This window comes from Leucoraja erinacea, chromosome 11 (assembly GCF_028641065.1).
Source record: "Leucoraja erinacea ecotype New England chromosome 11, Leri_hhj_1, whole genome shotgun sequence".
Classification (NCBI taxonomy): Eukaryota; Metazoa; Chordata; class Chondrichthyes; order Rajiformes; family Rajidae; genus Leucoraja; species Leucoraja erinaceus.
In genome coordinates this window covers 55888748-55911277 of record NC_073387.1, presented here as the reverse complement: position 1 = coordinate 55911277, position 22530 = coordinate 55888748, and the positions used below count along the sequence as shown (strand labels likewise).

At 48.5% G+C, this 22530-nt stretch overlaps 1 protein-coding gene across 2 annotated transcripts in view; it reads right to left on the bottom strand.

Annotated features, from left to right (window-relative positions):
* si:dkeyp-23e4.3 (rho GTPase-activating protein 7) overlaps positions 1–22530 on the bottom strand; it is a 103457-nt gene that overhangs the window by 26763 nt on the left and 54164 nt on the right. The window contains exons 1-6 of one of the 2 annotated variants that reach the window (XM_055643334.1): positions 14351–14603; positions 11195–11266; positions 9171–9252; positions 6818–6881; positions 4567–5918; positions 920–1090 (exon numbers count right to left, since the gene is read on the bottom strand). In XM_055643334.1, the coding sequence (XP_055499309.1) occupies positions 920–1090; positions 4567–5918; positions 6818–6881; positions 9171–9252; positions 11195–11266; positions 14351–14363 (1754 nt within the window). In that variant the 5' untranslated portion in view covers positions 14364–14603. Of the gene's footprint in view, positions 1–919; positions 1091–4566; positions 5919–6817; positions 6882–9170; positions 9253–11194; positions 11267–14350; positions 14604–22530 lie in introns of those variants that run through there. The other variant, XM_055643333.1, reaches the window with a different exon arrangement.

Genomic DNA, 22530 nt, shown 5'->3' with positions numbered 1-22530 from the left:
CAATTTTTAAAATCAAGATGTAGTTATACACAACTTAGAAGCGATAATCTATAAGTAGATGCATAGAAATAAAATACAATTATAGAATGTATAATAGACAATAGACAATAGGTGCAGGAGTAGGCCATTCGGCACTTCGAGCCAGCACTGCCATTCAATGTGATCATGGCTGATCATCCACAATCAGTACCCCGTTCCTGCCTTCTCTCCATATCCCCTGACTCCGCTATTTTTAAGAGCCCTATCTAGATCTCTTTTGAGCGCATCCAGAGAACCGCCTCTCCACTGCCGACCAGCGACTCTCTGTGAGAAAAAGTGTTTCCCCGCACATTATTCTTAAACTGTGGCCCCTGGTTCTGGACTCCCCCACACACACACTTGTCTGTGTTTTCTGCCTCTATTTTTAATAACATATGTTTCACAACAATGAGATTCCTTTGGAAAAACCAGAGTGTACAAGGAGGAAATTCTCTCACATATGACAGTCCCAGGGAGAATGTGCAGGAATAACAAGTAATATCTGAATAAATCTTTTAATATTACTACTAATATTACTCAGGGCGTGAGACCACACCATTGGCTTTGATCTACAAATAATATATTCTAGTAAGCTACCCAAGCGAAATATGAGGTGATGTTCCTCCAATTTGCTCTGGGCCTCGCTGACAGTGGAGGAGGCCCAGGACAGAAAGGTCTGATTGGGAATGGTAGGGGGAGTAGAAGTGCTGGGCCACCGGGAGATCAGGTTGGTTCAGACGGACTTTGCGGAGGTGTTCATTGATGCGATCGCCAAGCCTGTTCTTGGTCTCGGAGGCTAGTTTCCGTTCAGGTCATAATGCTATTACAAGACTCAAGTTGCATTCTTTGTTGAACAGTGGCTAAAGAATGTCTATGAGTGCCCCATACATTGGTCACCTACCAGATCCAGCCCTGCTTGCTGGAGGGGGAGTATTTGTCCATCAGGGCAGTCAGCTTCAGGAGAGCGAGTTTCTGCAGTAGGTTGAGCTGGGCAGCAGATTGGCCGTCGATGTGTAGGTGGAGGTTGTGATGATTCATGTTCTTCTCACTAGGCCAGCAGTCTCTCCCCCGCCTGCAACGGTTTCAACAAATATAGTTGGCAAGCATTCCGTCACAAGGACAAAAAATGGTGCATGAACAAACCAGGAAGTAAACATTACAAACAGAAATGGAATCAAAGATCCAGCAAGACGAAGATTTTTGCCGGAAAAAGGAAATTCTTTTTCACTTCAAGAAACAAAATGACTCATCTAATTCTAATCTAGGGTCGAGTTAACGGCCTGTCCCACTTAGGCGATTTTTTCAGCGACTGTCGGCGAAAACCCGGAAGCTGGAGTAACTCAGCGGGTGAGGCAACATCTCTGGAGAGAAGGAATGGGTGACGTTTCAGGTCGAGACCCTTCTTCAGACTGATGTAGGGGTGGGGGGAGGGGGGGGAAGAAGAAAGGAAGAGGCGGAGACTATAGGCTGTAGGAGAGCTGGGAAGGGGAGGGGAAGGAGGGAGAAAGCAGGGACTGCCTGAAATTGGAGAAGTCAATGTTCTTACCGCTGGGGTGTAAACTACCCGAGCGAAATATGAGGTGCTGCTGCTCCAATTTGCGGTGGGGCTCACTCTGGCCATGGAGGAGGCCCAGGACAGAAAGGCAAGGCAAGGCAAGGCAACTTTATTTATATAGCACATTTCATACACGGGGCAGACTCAAAGTGCTTCACATAAAAACATGTCATACAATAAAATGAAATAATAAAATGAAATAAAATTCCCCCCCCCCCCCCCTCTCCTTCTGTTTTTAGAACTAAAAGAAAAGAAAAGCAAAACTAAAAATGCATTATAAAAAGTGCAAAAAAAGTGCAAAAGTTAAAAGTGCAATGTAGTTAAGATTTAGCTGAAAGCTAAAGTAAACATAAAAGTTTTCAGTCTTGTTTTAAAAGTGGTCAAAGTTGAGGCAAGTCTTAAATCTTCAGGAAGTTTATTCCAGCTATTTGTTGCATAGTAACTAAATCCTGCTTTCCCATGTTTTGTATTTACTCTGGGAATCACTAACAGATTGGTTTCAGAAGATCTTAGCGGTCTAGAAGGCTTATATAGTAGAAGCATGATTCGGAATGGGAGGGGGAGTTGAAGTGCTGAGCCACCGGGAGATCAGGCTGGTTATTTGTAAATACAATCTGTCGTCACCATCTACAGTCTTTGAATGATCAGATAAACCAGTTACCATTCAGTAAATGCCTTGCAAAAAGGATTAGTGAAACTCATCATCTTAGCGGAGGTCAGTTTTAAACCCCTTCAGCCACCATCCCACCCCTGCCCCCTTAACCCCCCGCCCCCATCCCATCTAAATCTGACACCAGGTTCAATATGTAGGTAGACACAAAATGCTGGAGTAACTCAGCGGGAACCGGCAGCATCTCTGAAGAGAAGGAACGGGTGACGTTTCAGGTAGAGACCATTCTTCAGATGGTTCAATAATTTGGAGTAAATCTGTTTTTAATGAGTTTAATTATCTCGTGAAGGATCAGCCACAAGTGGGAGGAGAGAAATTAGATAACTGTCAACAGATTTCTCACAAGTCGCCCAGACTGATCAACACTGGATGAAGGGCGCGATGATTGACGATACTAGAGGAGTTTGTTTATCCCAGGAGGGGAAATTGATCTGCCAACAATCATAAAAACATTCTGCAGTTGTACAGAGCCCCAGTGAGACCCCACCTGGAGTATTCTGTACAGTTTTTGTCCCCTAATTTGAGGAAGAACATTTTTGCTATTGAGGGAGTGCAGCGTAGGTTTACAAGGTTAATTCCCGGGATGGCGGGACTGTCATATGCTGAGAGAATGGAGCGGCTGGGCTTGTACACTCTGGAGTTTAGAAGGATGAGAGGGTATCTTATTGAAACATATACGATTGTTAAGGGCTTGGACACACTAGAGGCAGGAAACATGTTCCCGATGTTGGGGGAGCCCAGAACCAGGGGCCACACAGTTTAAGAATAAGGGGTCGGCCATTTAGAACAGAGACGAGGAAACACTTTTTCTCACAGAGAGTGGTGAGTGTGGAATTCTCTGCCTCAGAGGGCGGTGGAGGCAGGTTATCTGGATGCTTTCAAGAGAGAGCAGGATAGGGCTCTTAAAAATAGCGGAGTCAGGGAATATGGGGAGAAGGCAGGAACGGGGTACTGATTGGGGATGATCAGCCATGATCACTCAAAGGGCCAAATGGCCTACTCCTGCACCTATTGTCTATTGTCATTCAGTTAATAACATCGTTATCCCATTCTGACTGTCCCTTGATTTTTTTCTCTGTATGCTATGTTGTCAGCTTCTCCCAATTAACAACGATCTATTCTATATTTTTCTTGACCGTATCTCCTTTGATGTCTCCGTTTCACACCTCACACTTCCTTATCTCTGTGTCTCCCTCTCCCTCTGAAGTCTGAAACATAGAACCATAGAAAATAGGTGCAGGAGTAGGCCATTCAGCACTTCGATATGATCATGGCTGATCATCCAACTCAGTATCCTGTACCTGCCTTCTCTCAATACCCCCTGATCCCCTTAGCTACAAGGGCCACATCTAACTCCCTTTTAAATATAGCCAATGAACTGTGTGGCCTCAACTACCTTCTGTGAAGAAGGGTCTCGGCCCGAAACGTCACCCATTCCTTCTCTCCCGAGCTGTTGCCGATCCCGCTGAGTTACTCCACCATGTTGTGTCTATCTTCAGTTAATAATCAAAAAATGAGTGTAGACAAAAGTGCTGGAGAAACTCAGTGGGTGCAGCAGCATCTATGGAGCGAAGGAAATAGGTAACGTTTCGGGCCGAAATCCTTTTGGAAATAGGCAACGTTTCGGGCCAAAATCCTTTTGGAAATAGGCAACGTTTCGGGCCAAAATCCTTTTGGAAATAGGTAACGTTTCGGGCCGAAATCCTTTTGGAAATAGGTAACGTTTCGGGCCAAAATCCTTTTGGAAATAGGTAACGTTTCGGGCCGAAATCCTTTTGGAAATAGGTAACGTTTCGGGCCAAAATCCTTTTGGAAATAGGTATGGGTTTCGGCCCGAAACGTTGCCTATTTCCTTAGCTCCATAGATGCTGCCTGACCTGCTGAGTTACTCCAGCACTCTGTGAAACGTCACCTATCCATGTTCTCCATAGATGCTGCCTGACCCGCTGAGTTACTCCAGCACTCTGTGAAACGTCACCTCTCCATGTTCTCCACAGATGCTGCCTGATCCGCTGAGTCCTGACTCCAGCACAGTCTGTGAAACGTCACACTATCCATGTTCCTTCCACAGATGCTGCCTGTACCGCTGAGTTATGGTCTCAGCAGCATCTATGGAGCTAAGGAAATAGTCAACGTTTCGGGCCGAAATCCTTTTGGAAATAGGTAACGTTTCGGGCCGAAACCCTTGAAGGGTTTCGGCCCGAAACGTTACCTATTTCCTTCGCTCCATAGCTGCTGCTGCACCCGCTGAGTTCCTCCAGCACTTTTGTCTCCCTTCGATTGTCCAGAATCTGCAGTTCCTTCTTAAAACAAAAATGAGTACCTGCTAGGGAGCTTCAGAGATGAGCCGACTCCAGAGTCCCTGTCAAAATGAACATCTGGGGCATCTAATTCACCGGCCGACTTGTCAGCCACGTTGGGTGTCGTTTCCCCGTGTGCCCTCCCGGGGTGTTTCTCGATCTCCAAGTGGATTTCCTTTGGAGAAGAAGGGTAGGGAGACGTGGAGTCGTTCGCAGAGTCCGATTCGCCGTCGTCGGAAAACTTCTCCGTCCACTTGGCCACCAGCCCCTGGAGGTCGTTCCCGTGGCCTGCGACCTCGTCTAACTCTGTGAACACATCATCATCATCATCATCGTCCCCCGGGAGGACGTGGCCACCGGGCAGGTTGTCGTAAATGCTGGTCCGGTTGTCCAGCGCACCCCGGGGATTCGGCCCGCCGCTCAGCCTCGCCGCCCCGCTCCCCCGGTAGCCGTGGAAGCTGCCTGTCCTCCAGTTGACCGAGGTGTCGGCCGAGCCGTGCTGGAGGGCTTTGGGGAACGTCCCCGGCTCGTGTCCCCCCGGGACGTGGAAGAGCAAGTGGTCGCCCCCGGGCTGGGGACCGCCGCTGTCCCGCGGGGTGGGATTGACATTGTCTTGGCGAAGGGTTCGGCCTCGAGTCCTCAGGACGGGGCTGGGAGTGCTGACCGCGCTGCTGCTGTTGCCGGACTGGCTGCTGGCGGTGCTGCCACCGCTGCCGCTGCTGCTGCGGGAGGCTAGCGAGGAGCACAACACGTCCTGGCCCAGAAGATGCTCCTCCATCTCGGCCAAGCCCACGCAGTTCAAGTTCCTCAGCTTCTCTTGGCCAAAGCCCTCCTGCAACACGGGGTGGCCGATGACCGGCCTCTGCCTGGGGTGGGCACCCTGATTCTGCTGGCCGCGACCTCTCAACCGAAACCCCTCCATCTTCTTCAGTAGACCTTTGGCCTTTGGCTTGGAGGACTTGCCATCGCGGGCCAGAGCGGGGAAGTCTCTGGGGGAGGGTGGGCCACTGAAGCAGGGGTCGGCAGACGGTGACTTTGCAGAGGAGCATCTGGAGGAAGCCCGGCTTGGGTCAAAGCCCGAGGCTTGGACGGAGTGTTTTGGCAAGGTGGTGGTATCACCAACTCTACCGCCGCTGCTACTGCTGCTGCTGCTGCTGCTATGGATCGACGACACCTCCTGTATCTCCACCAACTCCGCGAACATGATCTCGTCGCTGTCTACGGTCCGCAGGCAGGGGCTGCCAGGCAGGGAGAGGCTTCCCTGTCCCGAATGGAACAGTTCGAAGGTCTCCACTCGAGACCACCTCTTGCAGTCCTGCTGAAAGGTCCACTTGTGGCTAATGGCGCAAGGCTCCTCATCTTCAGACTCGTCGCTCTGAACGGGAGGTGGGAGAGAACAGGAGAGTTAACCAAGTGGGCAAGTGACCAAAACAGGAGCTCATTGGGCATGAATTTAGACTTTGAAACATAGAAAATAGTTGCAGGAGTAGAGGCCATTCGGCCCTTCGAGCCTGCACCGCCATTCAACATGATCATGGCTGATCATCCAAATCAATATCCTGTACCTGCCTTCTCTCCATACCCCCTGATCCCTTTAGCCACAAGGGCCACATCTCACCCTTTTAAATCCAGCCAATGAACTGTGTGGCCTCAACTACCTTCTGTGGCAGAGAATTCCACAGATTCACCACTCTCTGTGCGAAAAATGATTTTCTCATCTCGGTCCTAATAGATTTCCCCCTTATCCTTAAACTGTGACCCCTAGTTCTGAACTTCCCCAACATCGGCAATAATCTTCCTGCATCTAGCCTGTCCAACCCCTTAAGAATTGTTTTAAGAAGGAACTGCAGATGCTGGAAAATCGAAGGTACACAAAAAAGCTGGAGAAACTCAGCGGGTGCAGCAGCATCTATGGAGCGAAGGAAATAGGCAACGTTTTGGGCCGAAACCCTTCTTCAGATTGATGGGGGGTGGGGAGGGGAGGGGGACCTCCCGTGAGCTGTTGCAAACTCCGTACAGACAGCACCCATAAGTGAGGATGGAACACAGGTCTCTGGCACTCTGAGGCAGCAACTCTACCACTGCGCCACAATGGTCCCTGACATTTCCATCCTGAGAAAAAAGGTTCTGAATGTCTACCCTGTCTCTTGCCTCTTCACCTTAATTGCATCATAATGTACATGAACCTCACGGGGGGGGTCTCATATTTTCATATAGACCTTGATAAAACATTGTTTTATTCTCCAAACACTGGAATGTGTGGTTGCAACTTACCTTTTTCCTATCTCGAACAATTTCCAGTTTCATCATTGCACATTTGTTCAGCGTTTTCAATCGTCTGTAAGAGGCAAAAGTACCAGTGACTCCATGTTCTGCAAATATTGCCGTGGCAATGGTTTATGGCACATGTTATCCATCTTCACATCGATCTATGTACCTAACCCACACATAGAACTGAAAGTAGACAAAAAATGCTGGGGAATAAACCTGTCCTCAAAACCTGTCCCATCCATGTACCTGTCTAAATGTTTCTTAAATGTTGCGATAGTCCCAGCCTCAAATATCACCTCCGGCAGCTAGTTCCATACACCCACCACTCTCTGTGTAAAAAAAGTTACCCCTCAGTTTTCTATTAAATCTTTCCTCCCCCCCAAAACCTTAAACCTATATCCTCTAGTTCCCGATTCCCCTACTCTGGGCAAGAGAAACTGTGCGTCTATCTGATCTATTTCTCCCTTGATTTTATACACCTCTATAAGATCCCCCTCATCCTACTGCGCTCCAAGGAAAAGAGTCCCAGCCTGCTCAACCTCTCCCGATAGCTCACACCCTCTAGCCCTGGCAACATCCTCATAAATTTTCTCTGCTCCCTTTCCCAGCCGGCAGGTGGGACTAATGTAGGAGGACCTTGGTTGTCATGGACGGGTTGGGCCGAAGGGCCTGTTTCTGTACTGTCATTCAAGTCATTCAGAATTCTTCTTCACCTCGATACAGGTGACACTAAACTAAACTCAGAAAGCTAACATTGAGGACTGCTGCAGAGCACTTTTATAAGTTCATTCTGTGAATGAACCCTCAGGAAGATGGATGCCAAATTCCTGCTTCCATTTAATTTCGGCTTGCAAAAGGCCCTCATGCATTTCATTCATACTTGGATCCGATCCTTGAAGTGGAACATCAGCCGGCTAACCGAGTTGTTTACACAAGTGGTTGATGGCATTGATAGGTTCCAGAGGCATTCAATGACCTAAACATAATTAGAATCCAGCTGAAATGCCATTATGGTTATTGAATAATATTCAAGTATAATTGCTCGCACTCTTGTGAGAATGTTCTATTAAGAGCATTTTTTTTGTAATTGAGAATAGACAATTGACAATGGGTGCAGGAGTAGGCCATTCGGCCCTTCGAGCCAGCACCGCCATTCAATATGATCATGGCTGATCATCCCCAATCAGTACCCCGTTCCTGCCTTCTCCCCATATCCCCCGACTCCACTATTTTTAAAAGTCCTATCTAGCTCTCTCTTGAAAGCATCCAGAGAACCGGCATCCACCGCCTTCTGAGGCAGAGAATTCCACAGACTCACAACTCTCTGTGAGAAAGTTTTTCCTTGTCTCCGTTCTAAATGGCTTACTCCTTATTCTTAAACTGTGGCCCCTAGTTCTGGACTCCCCCAACATCAGGAACATGTTTCCTGCCTCTAGTGTGTCCAAACCCTTAACAATCTTATATGTTTCAATAAGATTCCCTCTCATCCTTCTTCTAAACTCATGGAAGACCTCATTCTAAACTCATTCAAGACCTCATTCTAAACTCATTCTTCTAAACTCCAGTGCGTACAGGCCCAGTGCCTTCAAACACTCAACATATGTTAACCCAATCACTCCTGGGATAGTTCTCGTAAGCCTTCTCTGGACCTTCTCCAGAGCCAGCACATCCTTCCTCATATATGGTGCCCACTAGTTTAGGGAGCATCTGCGGAGGGAATGGATAGGCGATGTTTCGGGTTGGGACCTGAGGATGGGCGAGGACATGAAACGCTGTATTGCCAATTCCCTCCACAGATGCTGCCTGGCCTTTGGGGTTTTGCTCAAGATTCCAGTATCTTCAGTTCATTGTATCCCCATAGGAATTCTGCCTTACCAATGACCCATTTTCAGCATGGGAACACAGACACAAAGTGCTGGAGTAACTCAGCGGGTCAGGCAGCATCTGTGGAGAACATGTAGCTTTGACTCATGGCTCTTTTTCAGACTGTGTTCTTCTGGTTCAGTGTGTAGGAAGGAACTGCAGATTCTCGTTTGCACCAACGATAGAATAACACTGGAGTATACAAAGGGGCGTGCAGCATCTCTGGAAAGAAGTAATGGGTGATATTTCGGGTCGAGATCCTTCTTCAGACTGAAGAAGGGTCTCGACCCAAACCATCACCCATTGTTTCCACCCAGAGATGCTGCCTGGCCCGTCGAGTTACTCCAGCATTTTGTGTCCATTTTCCGGTTCAATGGTCCCCTGTTCAACCACCTGCAGTTGCAGATACAGTTCAATACCCACTCCATTGTGTGGGAAGAAATGAAAAGATCCATTTGGAATGATGCCATTGAGGTCTAAGGCACGGGCTTACCTGCACAGAGATTCTATGGCATCTGTGTCTAAAAATTCATGGTCATTCTTCACCACTTCAATATCAACGGGGAACTGCAATGCTGTGAAGAAAGAAATGTGAATGAATGATCAAACGGTGCAAATAATAGACAATAGGTGCAGGAGTAGGCCATTCGGCCCTTCGAGCCAGCACCGCCATTCACTGTGATCATGGCTGATCATCCACAATCAGTACCCCGTTCCTGCCTTCTCCCCATATACCCTGACTCCGCTTTCTTTAAGAGCCCTATCTAGCTCTCTCTTGAAAGTTTCCAGAGAACCGGCCTCCACCACCCTCTGAGGCAGAGAATCACACAGACTCACCACTCTCTACGTGAGAAAGGTGTTGAACAAAGATGAGCTGCACAAATAAAAGACGGACAGGTTCGCGGACAGGAAAGGTGCAGAGAGACACGAGCCAAATGCAGGGAGAAGAAACTAGATGAAATAGGACACCTTGGACAGCATGACTGAGTTGGGCTGAAGGGCCTCCTTCCATACTGTATCACTCTACAACACTAATTAAAGTCACTGGGTTTTATTCTCGAGTGGGACGTGGTCACACGTGGGAGTCTTATACCGAGATCCGAGGATTAAGACATAGTGAGAGGCCATTTGGCCCATCAAGTCTGCTCCGCCATTCAATCACGGCTGATCTATCTCTCCCTCTCAACCACAATTCTCCTGCCTTCTCCTGCCTCCTCCCCGATTCCTGGGATGTCAGGACTGTCTTATGAAGAAAGACTGGATAGACTTGGTTTATACTCTCTAGAATTTAGGAGATTGAGAGGGGATCTTATAGAAACTTACAAAATTCTTAAGGGGTTGGACAGGCTAGATGCAGGAAGATTGTTCCCGATGTTAGGGAAGTCCAGGACAAGGGGTCACAGCTTAAGGATAAGGGGGAAATCCTTTAAAACCGAGATGAGAAGAACTTTTTTCACACAGAGAGTGGTGAATCTCTGGAACTCTCTGCCACAGAGGGTAGTCGAGGCCACAGTTCATTGGCTATATTTAAGAGGGAGTTAGATGTGGCTAAGGGGATCAGAGGGTATGGAGAGAAGGCAGGTACGGGATACTGAGTTGGATGATCAGCCATGATCATATTGAACGGTGGTGCAGGCTCGAAGGGCCGAATGGCCTACTCCTGCACCTAATTTCTATGTTTCTATGTTTCTAACCCGTGACACCCGTATTAATCAAGAATCTGTCAATCTCTGTAGATTTATGATTTAGATAAAGGGAGTCGAAGGTTTATGGGGGAGAAGACGGGAGAATGGGGTTGAGAGGGAAAAATAGATCAGCCACGATCAGCGATCACCCTGTACACGCAAGGGACAATTTACACAAACCAATTAACCCTACAACCCCGCACGTCTTTGGCGCATGGGAGGAAACCTGGGCACCCGGGGAAAACCCACTCAGGTCACGGGGAGAACGTACAAACTCCGTACAGTTTGCACCCACAGTCAGGTTGGAACCCGGGTCTCTGGCGCCGTGAGGCGGCAAATCTACCGCTGCGCCACCGTGCCACCCTTTGTTTAAGCAAATCAGTTCTATTAATGTTTAAAGCAAATAATTTATTATTAATGTTTAATGTTTTATGTGTCATTCCCAACTGTCACTGTACGTCACGTTGTCACTTGCGGATGGAGCACCAAGGCAAATTCCTTGTATGTGAATACTTGGCTAATAAATTTATTCATTCATTCATTCTAATGATTTTTACACAATCCCACAGCCACAATAAACAAGGTCGTAGGGGGTCGTAGGTAGGTCGTAGCAGGCCGTTTTTCAAGCCTGATGAAAAATGTCCACAAGTAAAACAGGTTGTGAATTAGGTCGTGAAAATGGGACAGACCCCTAACAGAACTAGTCACAAGTTGCTGGAGTAACTCAGCGGGAGAGGCAGAATTTCAGGGGAGGAGGTATGGGTGACGTTTCGGATCTGCCACCTACTGAGATGTACAGAAGACTTAGCAGCGAACACACAACCTGCCTTACCTTCAAACAGCTGGGGGTACTGGGGAAATCCAGCAGCTCGGAGCCAGTCGCAGGCGTCTTTTGCTTCAATCTCTGAGGGGCAAAGGAGAGAAGATGTCAGCGTTTGTTCCACGATGTTGTCCACCTTCATTAGATAGGGCCATGGAATATTCAAGTCTTGACGTGACATCGCGGCAACAGGGTAAGACACACATGGAGAATGTACAGACTCTGTACAGAGAGCGCCCTTGGTCGGGATCGAACCTGGGTCTCTGGCGCTGAGAAGCAGCATCTCTCCCGCTGAACCACCGCGACGCATATTTTTTATGAGTGATCAATAATTAGTGGCACCATTAGTTACAGGTGTCGGGGATGATGGGGAGAAGGCGGGAGACTGGGGTTGAGAGGGAAAGATAGATCATTCATGATAGAATGGCGAAGTAGACTTGATGGGTCGAATGGCCTAACTCTGCTCCTGTCACTTATGACCTGAACAACCCTCGGAGAACATGGAATAATACAGACACAGAGTGCTGGAGTAACTCAGCGGGTCAGGCAGCATCTGTGGAGAACATGGATGGGTGACGTTTCACAGAGTGCTGGAGTAACTCAGCGGGTCAGGCAGCATCTATGGAGCTAAGGAAATAGGCAACGTTTCGGGCCGAAACCCTTACGGGTTTCGGCCCGAAACGTTGCCAATTTCCAGAAGGATTTTGGCCCGAAACGTTGCCTATTTCCCTAGCTCCATAGATGCTGCTGCACCATAACTGAGTGGGTCAGGCAGCATCTGTGGAGAACATGGATAGGTGACGTTTCACAGAGTGCTGGAGTAACTCAGCGGGTCAGGCAGCATCTGTGGAGAACATGAATAGGTGACGTTTCAGGTCGAGACCCTTCATCAAACCCGACACATCACCCATCCTTTTTCTCCGAAGATGCCGCCTGATCCGCTGAGTTACTCCAGAACTGTGTGTCCATCTTCGGTATAAGCTGAATTTGTAGTGACATAGGTACCCAAAAATGCTGGAGAAACTCAGCGGGTGCAGCAGCATCTATGGAGCGAAGGAAATAGGCAACGTTTCGGGCCGAAACCTTACTTCAGACTGATAGTGACATACCCAAGAGCAAATTGCACGTCAAAAGTCACATGCCCGCGTTCACCAGCCAAAATGTGTTTAAAAAAAAATAAATATTCATTAAAATATGGCAATCAATAATTTGCCGTGCTATTTTTAAGAGTCCTATCTAGCTCTCTCTTGGAAGCATCCAGAGAACCGTTGTGAGTCTGTGGAATTCTCTGCCTCAGAGGGGCAGTGGAGGCTGGTTCTCTGGATACGTTAAAGAGAGAGCTAGTTAGGGCTCTTAAAGATAGCGGAGTCAGGGGATGTGGGGAGGAGGCAGGAACGGGGTACTGATTGTGGATGATCAGTCATCATCATCACATTGAATGGCGGTGCTGGTTCGGAGGGCCGAATGGCCTCTACTCCTGCACCAATTGTCTATTGTTTAAAGAATAAGTGAATTGATCGATGGTTAGCATGGACTCGATGGGCCAAAGGGCCCCGTTTCCACGCTGTATCTCCAAACCAGGAAACGGAATCCTTCCCACCCCCATTGCATTGACTTTGATTCACTAAAAACAACAACGTGAATTTAGAGAAAGGAATATTTTAGGTGCTCATGCATTGCAAGGGAAAGGAACACAGGGCAGGAAGTTCGGCCCTTAGAACCTCGGGCTAATTGAACCTCATGGGTCTTTAGGGTTTGATATTTGCTGGACAATACGTCTCCTCGCAACAAATAATCAGGAGAGCTGGCAGCATTTGAAAGCTCGGCAGGGCTGCCCGTGACTCCGACTGCAGCGCGCACAGATCCAATCACTCTTATCCAACATCTACTGGAGCCGGCGACTGCTTGATTGAGCAGCAATGTCTGTCTCCAGAGAGCAGCAGTTTACCACACACATGCACGTCCTGAACTCCCAGGCACAACACCCTCCCATGTCGGCGACACACCCATGGCTTTTACACAATAGACAATAGGTGCAGGAGGAGGCCATTCAGCCCTTCGAGCCAGCACCGCCATTCAATGTGATCATGGCTGATCATCCACAATCACAATCCTGCCTTCTCTCCATATCGCCTGATTCCGCTATATTTAAGAGCTCTATCTAACTCTCTTGAAAACATCCAGAGAACCAGCCTCCACCGCCTTCCGAGGCAGAGAATTCCACAGACTCACCACTCTCTGTGTGAAAAAGTGTCCGTTCTAAATGGCTTACCCCTTATTCTTAAACTGTGTGGCCCCTGGTTCTGGACTCCCCCAACATCGGGAACATGCTTCCTGCCTCTAGCGTGTCCAAACCCTGAATAATCTTACATGTTTCAATAAGATCTTCCTCTCATCCTTCTAAATTCCAGAGCATACAAGCCCAGAGAGAGATCAATTTTTGATCAGTGCGGGTGTCGGGTGTTACGGGGAGTGTACACCACCCTCTGAGGCAGAGAATTCCACAGACTCACAACTCTCTGTGAGAAAAAGTGTTTCCTCGTCTCCGTTCTAAATGGCTCACCCCTTATTCTTAAACTGTGTGGCCCCTGGTTCTAGACTCCCCCAACATCGGGAACATGTTTCCTGCCTCCAGCGAGTCCAAGCCCTTAATCCACAACTTCCTGTGAGTCCGATCTTTTAAAATCTTCCTTCCACACTTCTGACCCATTGCAGCACACAAACCCGCTAACAGACGGACTAGAGAAGGGACCAACACTGCTCTTTGGAAAAGTCATAATTTTCAATTTCAACAAAGTGCGTTGATGTAATAGGTTCATTGGCTTAAGAAATGTAAAGAATGACCAGTATAAATTGTCCAACAGCCAGTATTGTCCCTGGTGGACTTCGGATGTGATGGCCACAAGGTACAAATACTCATGTAATTCCCTCTCCCCTCTCTCAAGCTCCCCCCCCCCCCCCCCCCCCCCCCCCCCCCCTTTAATGGACTAAGTCTATTTTAAATCAACCCAGATGTGTTAAAAAAATTGTCGCGTAGAAAATGCCCCCGATCCCCCACCACAAGTCATTCAGTGAATTGCGTTACAAAAGCAGCGACTTTCTGCAAGATCACAAATGGCAACACTTCATGTAATAACAGCGTGCTGAATGAAGAGAGGCCACACTCACGCTTGGTGATCATCTTATTGCCAGGACCGCAGCTAAAACGGTGGCCGAGCCTCGCACTTTGCACCAGGGCTTCACTTCAAGTTTTTCTTCTCCCCCCTTCTCCCTCTCCCTTTCTTTCTCTCTCCTGGCATTCACGCCTCTCCTGCTTCCCATCTCACTGCGAACGGAGGAGGTTTCTCGCGTTCCACAAATGAGCGCCCTTCCTTCCACGCAAGGCCACTGCTATGTGGTCCCCTCCCACAGCACGGCGTTGCTCATGGACTCGGTCCACAGCTGGGAGGGGACGTGTGAGTCTATACCAGTGCTCTCCCACTCAAACTGCCCCACCCCCACATCCAGACCCAGAGATACAGCCTGCTGTCAAATGTTAAAGTGTACACCCCCTGCCTTTGTGAATGTCCAGAACATCACATCCAGCTGTCATTACTGAGATACCATTTCCTGCTGACAAATGTGGATAATATTAATGCATTAATATGAGGCAGAAACTATTATAGTTTGTACTATTATTGTTTGTGTTTTTATACACTGGACATGTTTTATGTTCAGTATTATGGTGTTTACAAAGGACTATCTGTTGGGGTATGGGTGGCCAACTTTCTCATTCCCAAATAAGGGACAAGAGGGAAATTGGGCTAAATTGGTTTGTCCCGTACGGGACCGCCCTTGTCCCGTATTTGACCGCTACTAACTCGGGTCGAGGGGACTGTCGGGTCGGAGCGCCGCGTCCGGCCCCGCCTCACCCCGTCCCGACGTAGTGCAGCCCATGGAGTGCAGCAGCAGGTCCTCGCCCGTGGCCCCGTCGGTCGGTCGGCAGCCCGGCCAGCTGTCCGACCTTCGGACCTTCGCTCACCGCCGACACCACCACCACCCCTCCTTCTCACGGCCGATCACCGGTTCATGAGTTGGACGGGGCGCCAGACTCGGGTCCAAAACTCCTCAGCTGGCCCCGCCGGCTGGGCTTTGTGTACAGTCCAGCACCCGGGGCCAACTCGCCATTCACCCAGCCACGGCCCAGTCGGTCAACGAATTGCCGTCGGGAATTTGTCCCGTATTTTGACCCTTTGCCCCTTATATTTGGGAGCGAGAACGTTGGCCACCCCTGGCTAAGAGAGATCGCTGGTGTAGGATTTAATTCCACGTGCAAACGCATGGAATGTTGGTGCTCTCCCAAAGTCACTGGCAGCCTGGATTTGCAATTGTAATGGGGAACGCAGCCTAGTAGCACCATCACAGCTGCTAAAATGTTTGAGACACACAGCTGGGCAGCCAGGGTTAACATTCCATCACCGCGATAGTCGCTGGAGAATTTCTCCAGGCTTTGGAAAAAAATGCATTGGAAACCACTTGATTGGTTGATTGAAATATACAGCATGGAAGCAGGCCCTTCGGCCCATCAGACACCCACTTACACACTAATCCCACACAAATCCCTTTATTATTCAGCTCATATTCTCATCCAATCTCCCCCACACATTCTACCATCCACCTTACCCACGAGGGTTAGAAACATAGAAAATAGGTGCAGGAGTAGAGGCCATTCGGCCCTTCGAGCCTGCGCCGCCATTCAATATGATCATGGCTGATCATCCAACTCAGTATCCCATCCCTGCCTTCTCTCCATACCCCCTGTTCCCTTTAGCCACAAGGGCCACATCTAACTCCCTCTTAAATATAGCCGATGAACTGTGGCCTCAACTACCTTCTGTGGCAGAGAATTCCACAATTCGCCACTCTGTGTGTGAAAAATGTTTTTCTAATCTCGGTCCTAAAATACTCCTCCCTTATCCTTAAGCTGTTGACCCCTTGTTCTGGACTTCCCCAACATCGGGAACAATCTTCCTGCATCTAACCTGTCCAACCCCTTAAGATTTTGTAAGTTTCTATAAGATCCCACCTCAATCTCCTAAATTCTAGCGAGTACAAGCCGAGTCTATCCAGTCTTTCTTCATATGAAAGTCCTGCCATCCCAGGAATCAGTCTGGTGAACCTTCTCTGTACTCCCTCTATACAGCAGTAATTAACCTCTCGACCAGCACATCTTTGGGAAGTGGGAGGTAACAAGATTTCCTTCGCTCCATAGATGCTGCTGCACCCACTGCGTTTCTCCAGCATTTTTGTGTACCTTCGATTTTCCAGCATCTGCAGTTCCTTCTTAAATAAATAGATAGTAGTTCAGGACTGCTCCCTAGTTGTGGTGGGATGATTCTGTGTTATCCCACTTTCTCATCCACTCCCTGCACACTAGGAGCAATTTACAGGGGGCCGATTAACTTAAAAAACCCGCACATCTTTGGGACTTGGGAGCTGACTCAGGGAGAACCCCAGCAAACGCTAATCAGCTTGCATTTTTGTTTGTGTATTTAAAAAAAAACTGTGGTGTATAATTAGTTTAGTTTAGAGATACTGCGTTGAAACAGGCCCTTCGGCCCACCGAGTCCGTGCCGACTGGTTATTCTATTCATTGGGGATAATTTATCGAGGATCAAATAACCTACAAACACGCACGTCTTTGGAGTGTGGGAGGAAACCGGGGAGCCCGGAGAAAACCCACGTGGTCCCAGGGAGAACGTGCAAACTCCGTACAGACTGCAGCCGTAGTCAGGATCAAACCCGGTTCTCTGGAGATGTGAGTCAGCAGTTCCACCCGCTGCGCCACATGGGAAATGCAATGAGTCGGGAGAAGGCTGGAGCCAATGACAAATGTCACCAGCAGACAGCGTGAAACTTAGACACATCCGTGGATAATCGAGCTCCTCCACTTTGCAGAGAGAGAGAGAAGAAAAACAGCGCAGCTGCCCGGCCAAAAAGTATTTGTTATTGTTCACGATCAGATCACGTTCCAAGCGCTAATCTCCACGGATCAGCCAGTCACACGGGCCAGCTGCATGGTTGGCCAACATCATGTCTGTCCATCCGTCTCTCCAGGCACCTGTCACCTCCAGAGGCTGATGTATAAAAGAGAGACACAGTGCTGGAGTAACTCAGCGGGACGGGCAGCATTGCATTGGTGACAATAGATGCAGGAGTAGGACATTCGGCCCTTCAAGCCAGCACCGCCATTCAATGTGATACTGGCTGATCATCCCCAATCAGTACCCCGTTCCTGCCTTCTCCCCATATCCCCTGACTCCGCTATCTTCAAGAGCCGTATCTAGCTCTCTCTTGAAAGTAGAAACATAGAAACATAGAAAATAGGTGCAGGCGGAGGCCATTCTGCCCTTCGAGCCAGCACTGCCATTCAATGTGATCATGGCTGATCGTCCCCAATCAATAACCCGTGCCTGCCTTCTCCCCATATCCCTTGATTCCACCAGCCCCAAGAGCTCTATCTAACTCTCTCTTAAATCCATTTAGACAATCGGCTCCACCGCCCTCTGTGGCAGGTAATTCCACAAATTCACAACTCTCTAGGTGAAAAAGTGTTTCTTCATCTCCATTTTAAATGGCTTACCCCATGTGGCCCCTGGTTCTGGACTCCTCCAACATCGGGAACATGTTTCCTGCCTCTAGCGTGTCCAAACCTTTAATAATCTTATATGTTTCAATAAGAATCCCTCTCATCCTTCTAAACTCCAGAGTGTACAAGCCCAGCCGCTCCATTCTCTCAGCATATGACAGTCCCGCCAGCCCGGGAATTAACCTCGTGACCCTACGCTGCACTCCCTCAGTAGCAAGAATGTCCTTCCTCGAATTTTGGGAAGTGGATGAGCTCGGAAACCCGAAACGTCACCCATTCCTGCTCTCCAGAGATGCTGCCAGTCCCGCTGAGTTACTCTAGCACTTTGTGTCTATATCCTCCAAGATCAATCCAAGATAGCTTCAAATTCCCTTCCAGGAGGTGAAAGGATAAGGTGCTGACCAAATACACAATTTAGCCACAGTTCCCGTTTGTGTATTTAATGGAAAGATGAAAAACTGTGAGGTAATCATTAATTGAGACACAATAGACAATAGGTGCAGGAGTAGGCCATTCAGCCCTTCGAGCCTGCACCGCCATTCAATGTGATCATGGCTGATCATCGCCAATCAGTACCCCGTTCCTGCCTTCTCCCCATATCCCCTGACTCCACTATCTTTAAGAGCCCTATCCAGCTCTCTCTTGAAAGTATCCAGAGAACCGGCCTCCACCGCCCTCTGAGACAGAGTATTCCACATGAGGTAATACATGATGTTTGGCCAAAAACAACACATATTGGTTCACATTCAATGTTTAAGAAGGAACTGCAGATGCTGGAAAAATCGAAGGGAGCCAAAAATGCTGGAGAAACTCAGCGGGTGAGGCAGCATCTGTGGAGCGAAGGAATAGGCCAGGTTTCAGGTCGAGAACCCTTAGTCTGAAGAAGGGTCTCGACCCGAAACGTCGCCTATTCCTTCGCTCCATAGATGCTGCTGCACCCGCTGAGTTTCTCCAGCATTTTTGTCTCCCTTCGGTGTTAAATGGGATACTTTGAGGCAAGGAAATGTATCATTTCAAGTATTGATGGCAAATGATGTACATAAAACCAAGAGAGGAATAGATTGGGTAGATGCACAGAGTCTCTTACCCGGAGCAGGGGAATCGAGGACCAGAGGACACAGGTTCAAGGTGAAGGGGGAAAGATTTAATATGGAATCTGAGGGGTAACTTTTTCTCAGAAAGGGTGGTGGGTGTATGGAACAAGCTGCCAGAGGAGGTAGTTGAGGCTGGGACTATCCCAACGTTTAAGAAACAGTTGGACAGGTACATGGATAGGACAGGTTTGGAGGGATATGGGCCAGGCACAGGCAGGCGGGACTATTGTTGGCCGGGGTGGGCGAGTTGGGCCGAAGGGCCTGTTTCCACACCGTATCACTCTATGACTCTATGATATTGCAAACTAAAGATCAAATGACAGAAACATGGACAAGACCCCTTGAATGGTGATTCACAGTTTGGGTAGACAGAACAGCCAAAACGATTCAATTATTGTTCTGTATAATAGTCAAGACAAACTATTAGGGGCCAGACTACTGCACGTTTCACTTGAGGAATGTCTCCAAGTGTTCTTGCAGCCAATAATGTGATGTTTGACGTCACTGTTGCCATGGGGGTCCCACGGCAGCTGACGATGGCTGGATTGTGGCCGGGACCAAATAAATCAAAAACTGATCTAGGAAATTTAGGACAGCTCGGTGGCGCAGCGATAGAGCAGTGAACCAGAGGCCACAGTTTAAGAATAAGGGGTAAGCCATTTAGAACGGAGACGAGGAAACACTTTTTTCACACAGAGAGTTGTGAGTGTGTGGAATTTCTCTGCCGCAGAGGGTGGTGGAGGCCGGTTCTCTGGATGCTTTCAAGAGAGAGCTACATAGGGCTCTTAAAAATAGAGGAGTCAGGCGATATGGGGAGAAGGCAGGAACGGGGTACTGATTGTGGATGATCTGGCCGTGCTGGCTTGAAGGGCCGAGTGGCCTGCTCCTACATTATCCTACATTAGGACATTATTGCCATAGAGGGAGTGCAGAGAAGGTTCACCAGACTGATTCCTGGGATGTCAGGACTGTCTTATGAAGAAAGACTGGATAGACTTGGTTTATACTCTCTAGAATTTAGGAGATTGAGGGGGAGATCTTATAGAAACTTACAAAATTCTTAAGGGGTTGGACCGGCTAGATGCAGGAAGATTGTTCCCGATGTTGGGGAAGTCCAGGACAAGGGGTCACAGCTTAAGGATAAGGGGAAAATCCTTTAAAACCGAGATGAGAAGAACTTTTTTCACGCAGAGAGTGGTGAATCTCTGGAACTCTCTGCCACAGAGGGTCGTCGAGGCCAGTTCATTGGCTATATTTAAGAGGGAGTTAGATGTGGCCCTTGTGGCTAAAGGGAACATGGGGTATGGAGAGAAGGCAGGTACAGGATACTGAGTTGGATGATCAGCCATGATCTTATTGAATGGCGGTGCAGGCTCGAAGGGCCGAATGGCCTCTACTCCTGAACCTAATTTCTATGTTTCTTATGTTTCTACACCTATTGTCTATTGTCACACTGCGCCAGAGACCCGTGTTCGATCCCGACTACGGGTGCTATCTGTGCGGAGTTTGTACATTCTTTCCCGTGACCGGCGTGGGTTCCCTCCGCTTGCTCCGGTTTCCTCCCACATCCCAAAGACGTACGTGTTTGTAGGTTAATTGGCTTCTGCAAATTGTTCCTAGTGCGTTGCAAAGTGTTTGTGTACGGGGTGATTGCTGGTCGGTGTGGACCCGGTGGGCCGAAGGGCCTATTTCCATGCTGTACCTCTGAACCAAACTGTACATGCGCATGGTAAAACTTAGAGAGTCAGAGAGCCATGCAGCACAGAGTCAGGCCCTTCAGCACAAATTGCCCATGGTGACAAAGATGTCCCATCTAAGCTCGTCCCACCACCCATATCCCTCCAATACTCTCTTACTATGCACCTGTGTAACCTCCTCTGGAAGCTCATTCCATGCACCCACCACCCAGGGCATGGACAAAGCTACCCCTCAGGTTCGTTCTCCTGAAATCTTTCCCCTCTCACCTGAAACCTATGTCCTCTCGTTTTTGATCCCCCCTAATCTGTGTACAAGACTCCGTGCATCCAGGTAACCCACATTGGACAGAGTGGTTCAGCTCACCTGCTCAGGCCAAGTCATTGAGTATTTTCAAAGGCAAAGATTGACAAATTCTTGATTGGAAAGGTCATCACAGAGATTGTGGAGAAAGCAGGAGAATGGGGTTTGAGAGGGAACGATAGATCAGCCATGATTGAAGGGCGGAGTTGACTCGATGGGCCGAATGGCCTAATTCTGCTCCTAGAACCTATGAACATTCCCCATCTGCACATGTCCCATTTTCCTGTGTTTGACCTACCTGTCCTATCCATGTACCTGTTCAAATGTCTTATAAATGCTGTTATAGTGTCTGCCTCAACTACCTCCTCTGGCAGCTCGTTCCATACACCTACCACCCTCTGAGTGAAAATGTTACCCCTCTGGTTAGCATTCAATATTATCCCTCTCATCTTACACCGACATCCAGCCTATCCTCTGGTAAGTAAGTATACGGTGCTGGCTCGAAGGACCGAATGGCCTACTCCTGCATCTATGGTCTAATGGCCAGAACATTGGTGATAAATCAGTCTGAAGAAAGATCCCAGCTGAAACCTATTCAAAATACAGTCCCCTATCCATGTTCGCCACAGATGCTGCCTGACCCGCTGAGTTACTCCATCACTCTGTGAAACGTCACCTATCCATGTTCGCCACAGATGCTGCCTGACCCGCTGAGTTACTCCAGCACTCTGTGAAACGTCACCTATCCATGTTCTCCGCAGATGCTGCCTGACCCGCTGAGTTACTCCAACACTCTGTGAAACGTCACCTATCCATGTTCTCCACAGATGCTGCCTGACCCGCTGAGTTACTCCAGCACTCTGTGAAACGTCACCTATCCATGTTCTCCACAGATGCTGCCTGACCCACTGAGTTACTCCAGCACTCTGTGAAACGTCACCTATCCATGTTCTCCACAGATGCTGCCTGACCCGCTGAGTTACTCCAGCACTCTGTGAAACGTCACCTATCCATGTTCTCCACAGATGCTGCCTGACCCGCTGAGTTACTCCAGCGCTCTGTGTGGGTTTTTTTTAAAAGAAAGATAAATCTCTTAGACCTACATGTTTTTTTGTGTCCGATGCAGCCACAGTCAGAATACTCATTCTAGATTGAAAAGATGGTGAGTTAAGACAGGCTGAAATAAACAAAAGGGATTATGTTACAGCCTTGGAATTACTAACATTCACGGCAGAAACAAGATTTTAGATGCTGCCGTGACACAAGCTGATAATGTGCGTTGCATTGCATTGTGTCTAGGATGCTCATCCCTACAGGAATGGCAGAAACAAACTCCGCAGGTGTGAGACTCTAGGGAGGCAGGTGGTGGGGTTTGTGTCTGCACCGTTCCTGCCTCAGAGAGACTGCGGATTCAGGAGCCTACTGAGGATTGAACACAAATACACAACCCATGGTTAGTACGGGTGTCAGGGGTGAAGGGGAGAAGTCAGGAGAATGGTGTAGAGAGGGAGAGATAGATCAGCCATGATTGAATGGCAGAGTAGACCTTTTGGGCCGAATGGCCTAATTCTGCTCCAATCACTTATGAATAAACTCCGATTAAGCAGTTTCTATTACGACTCCAAAAA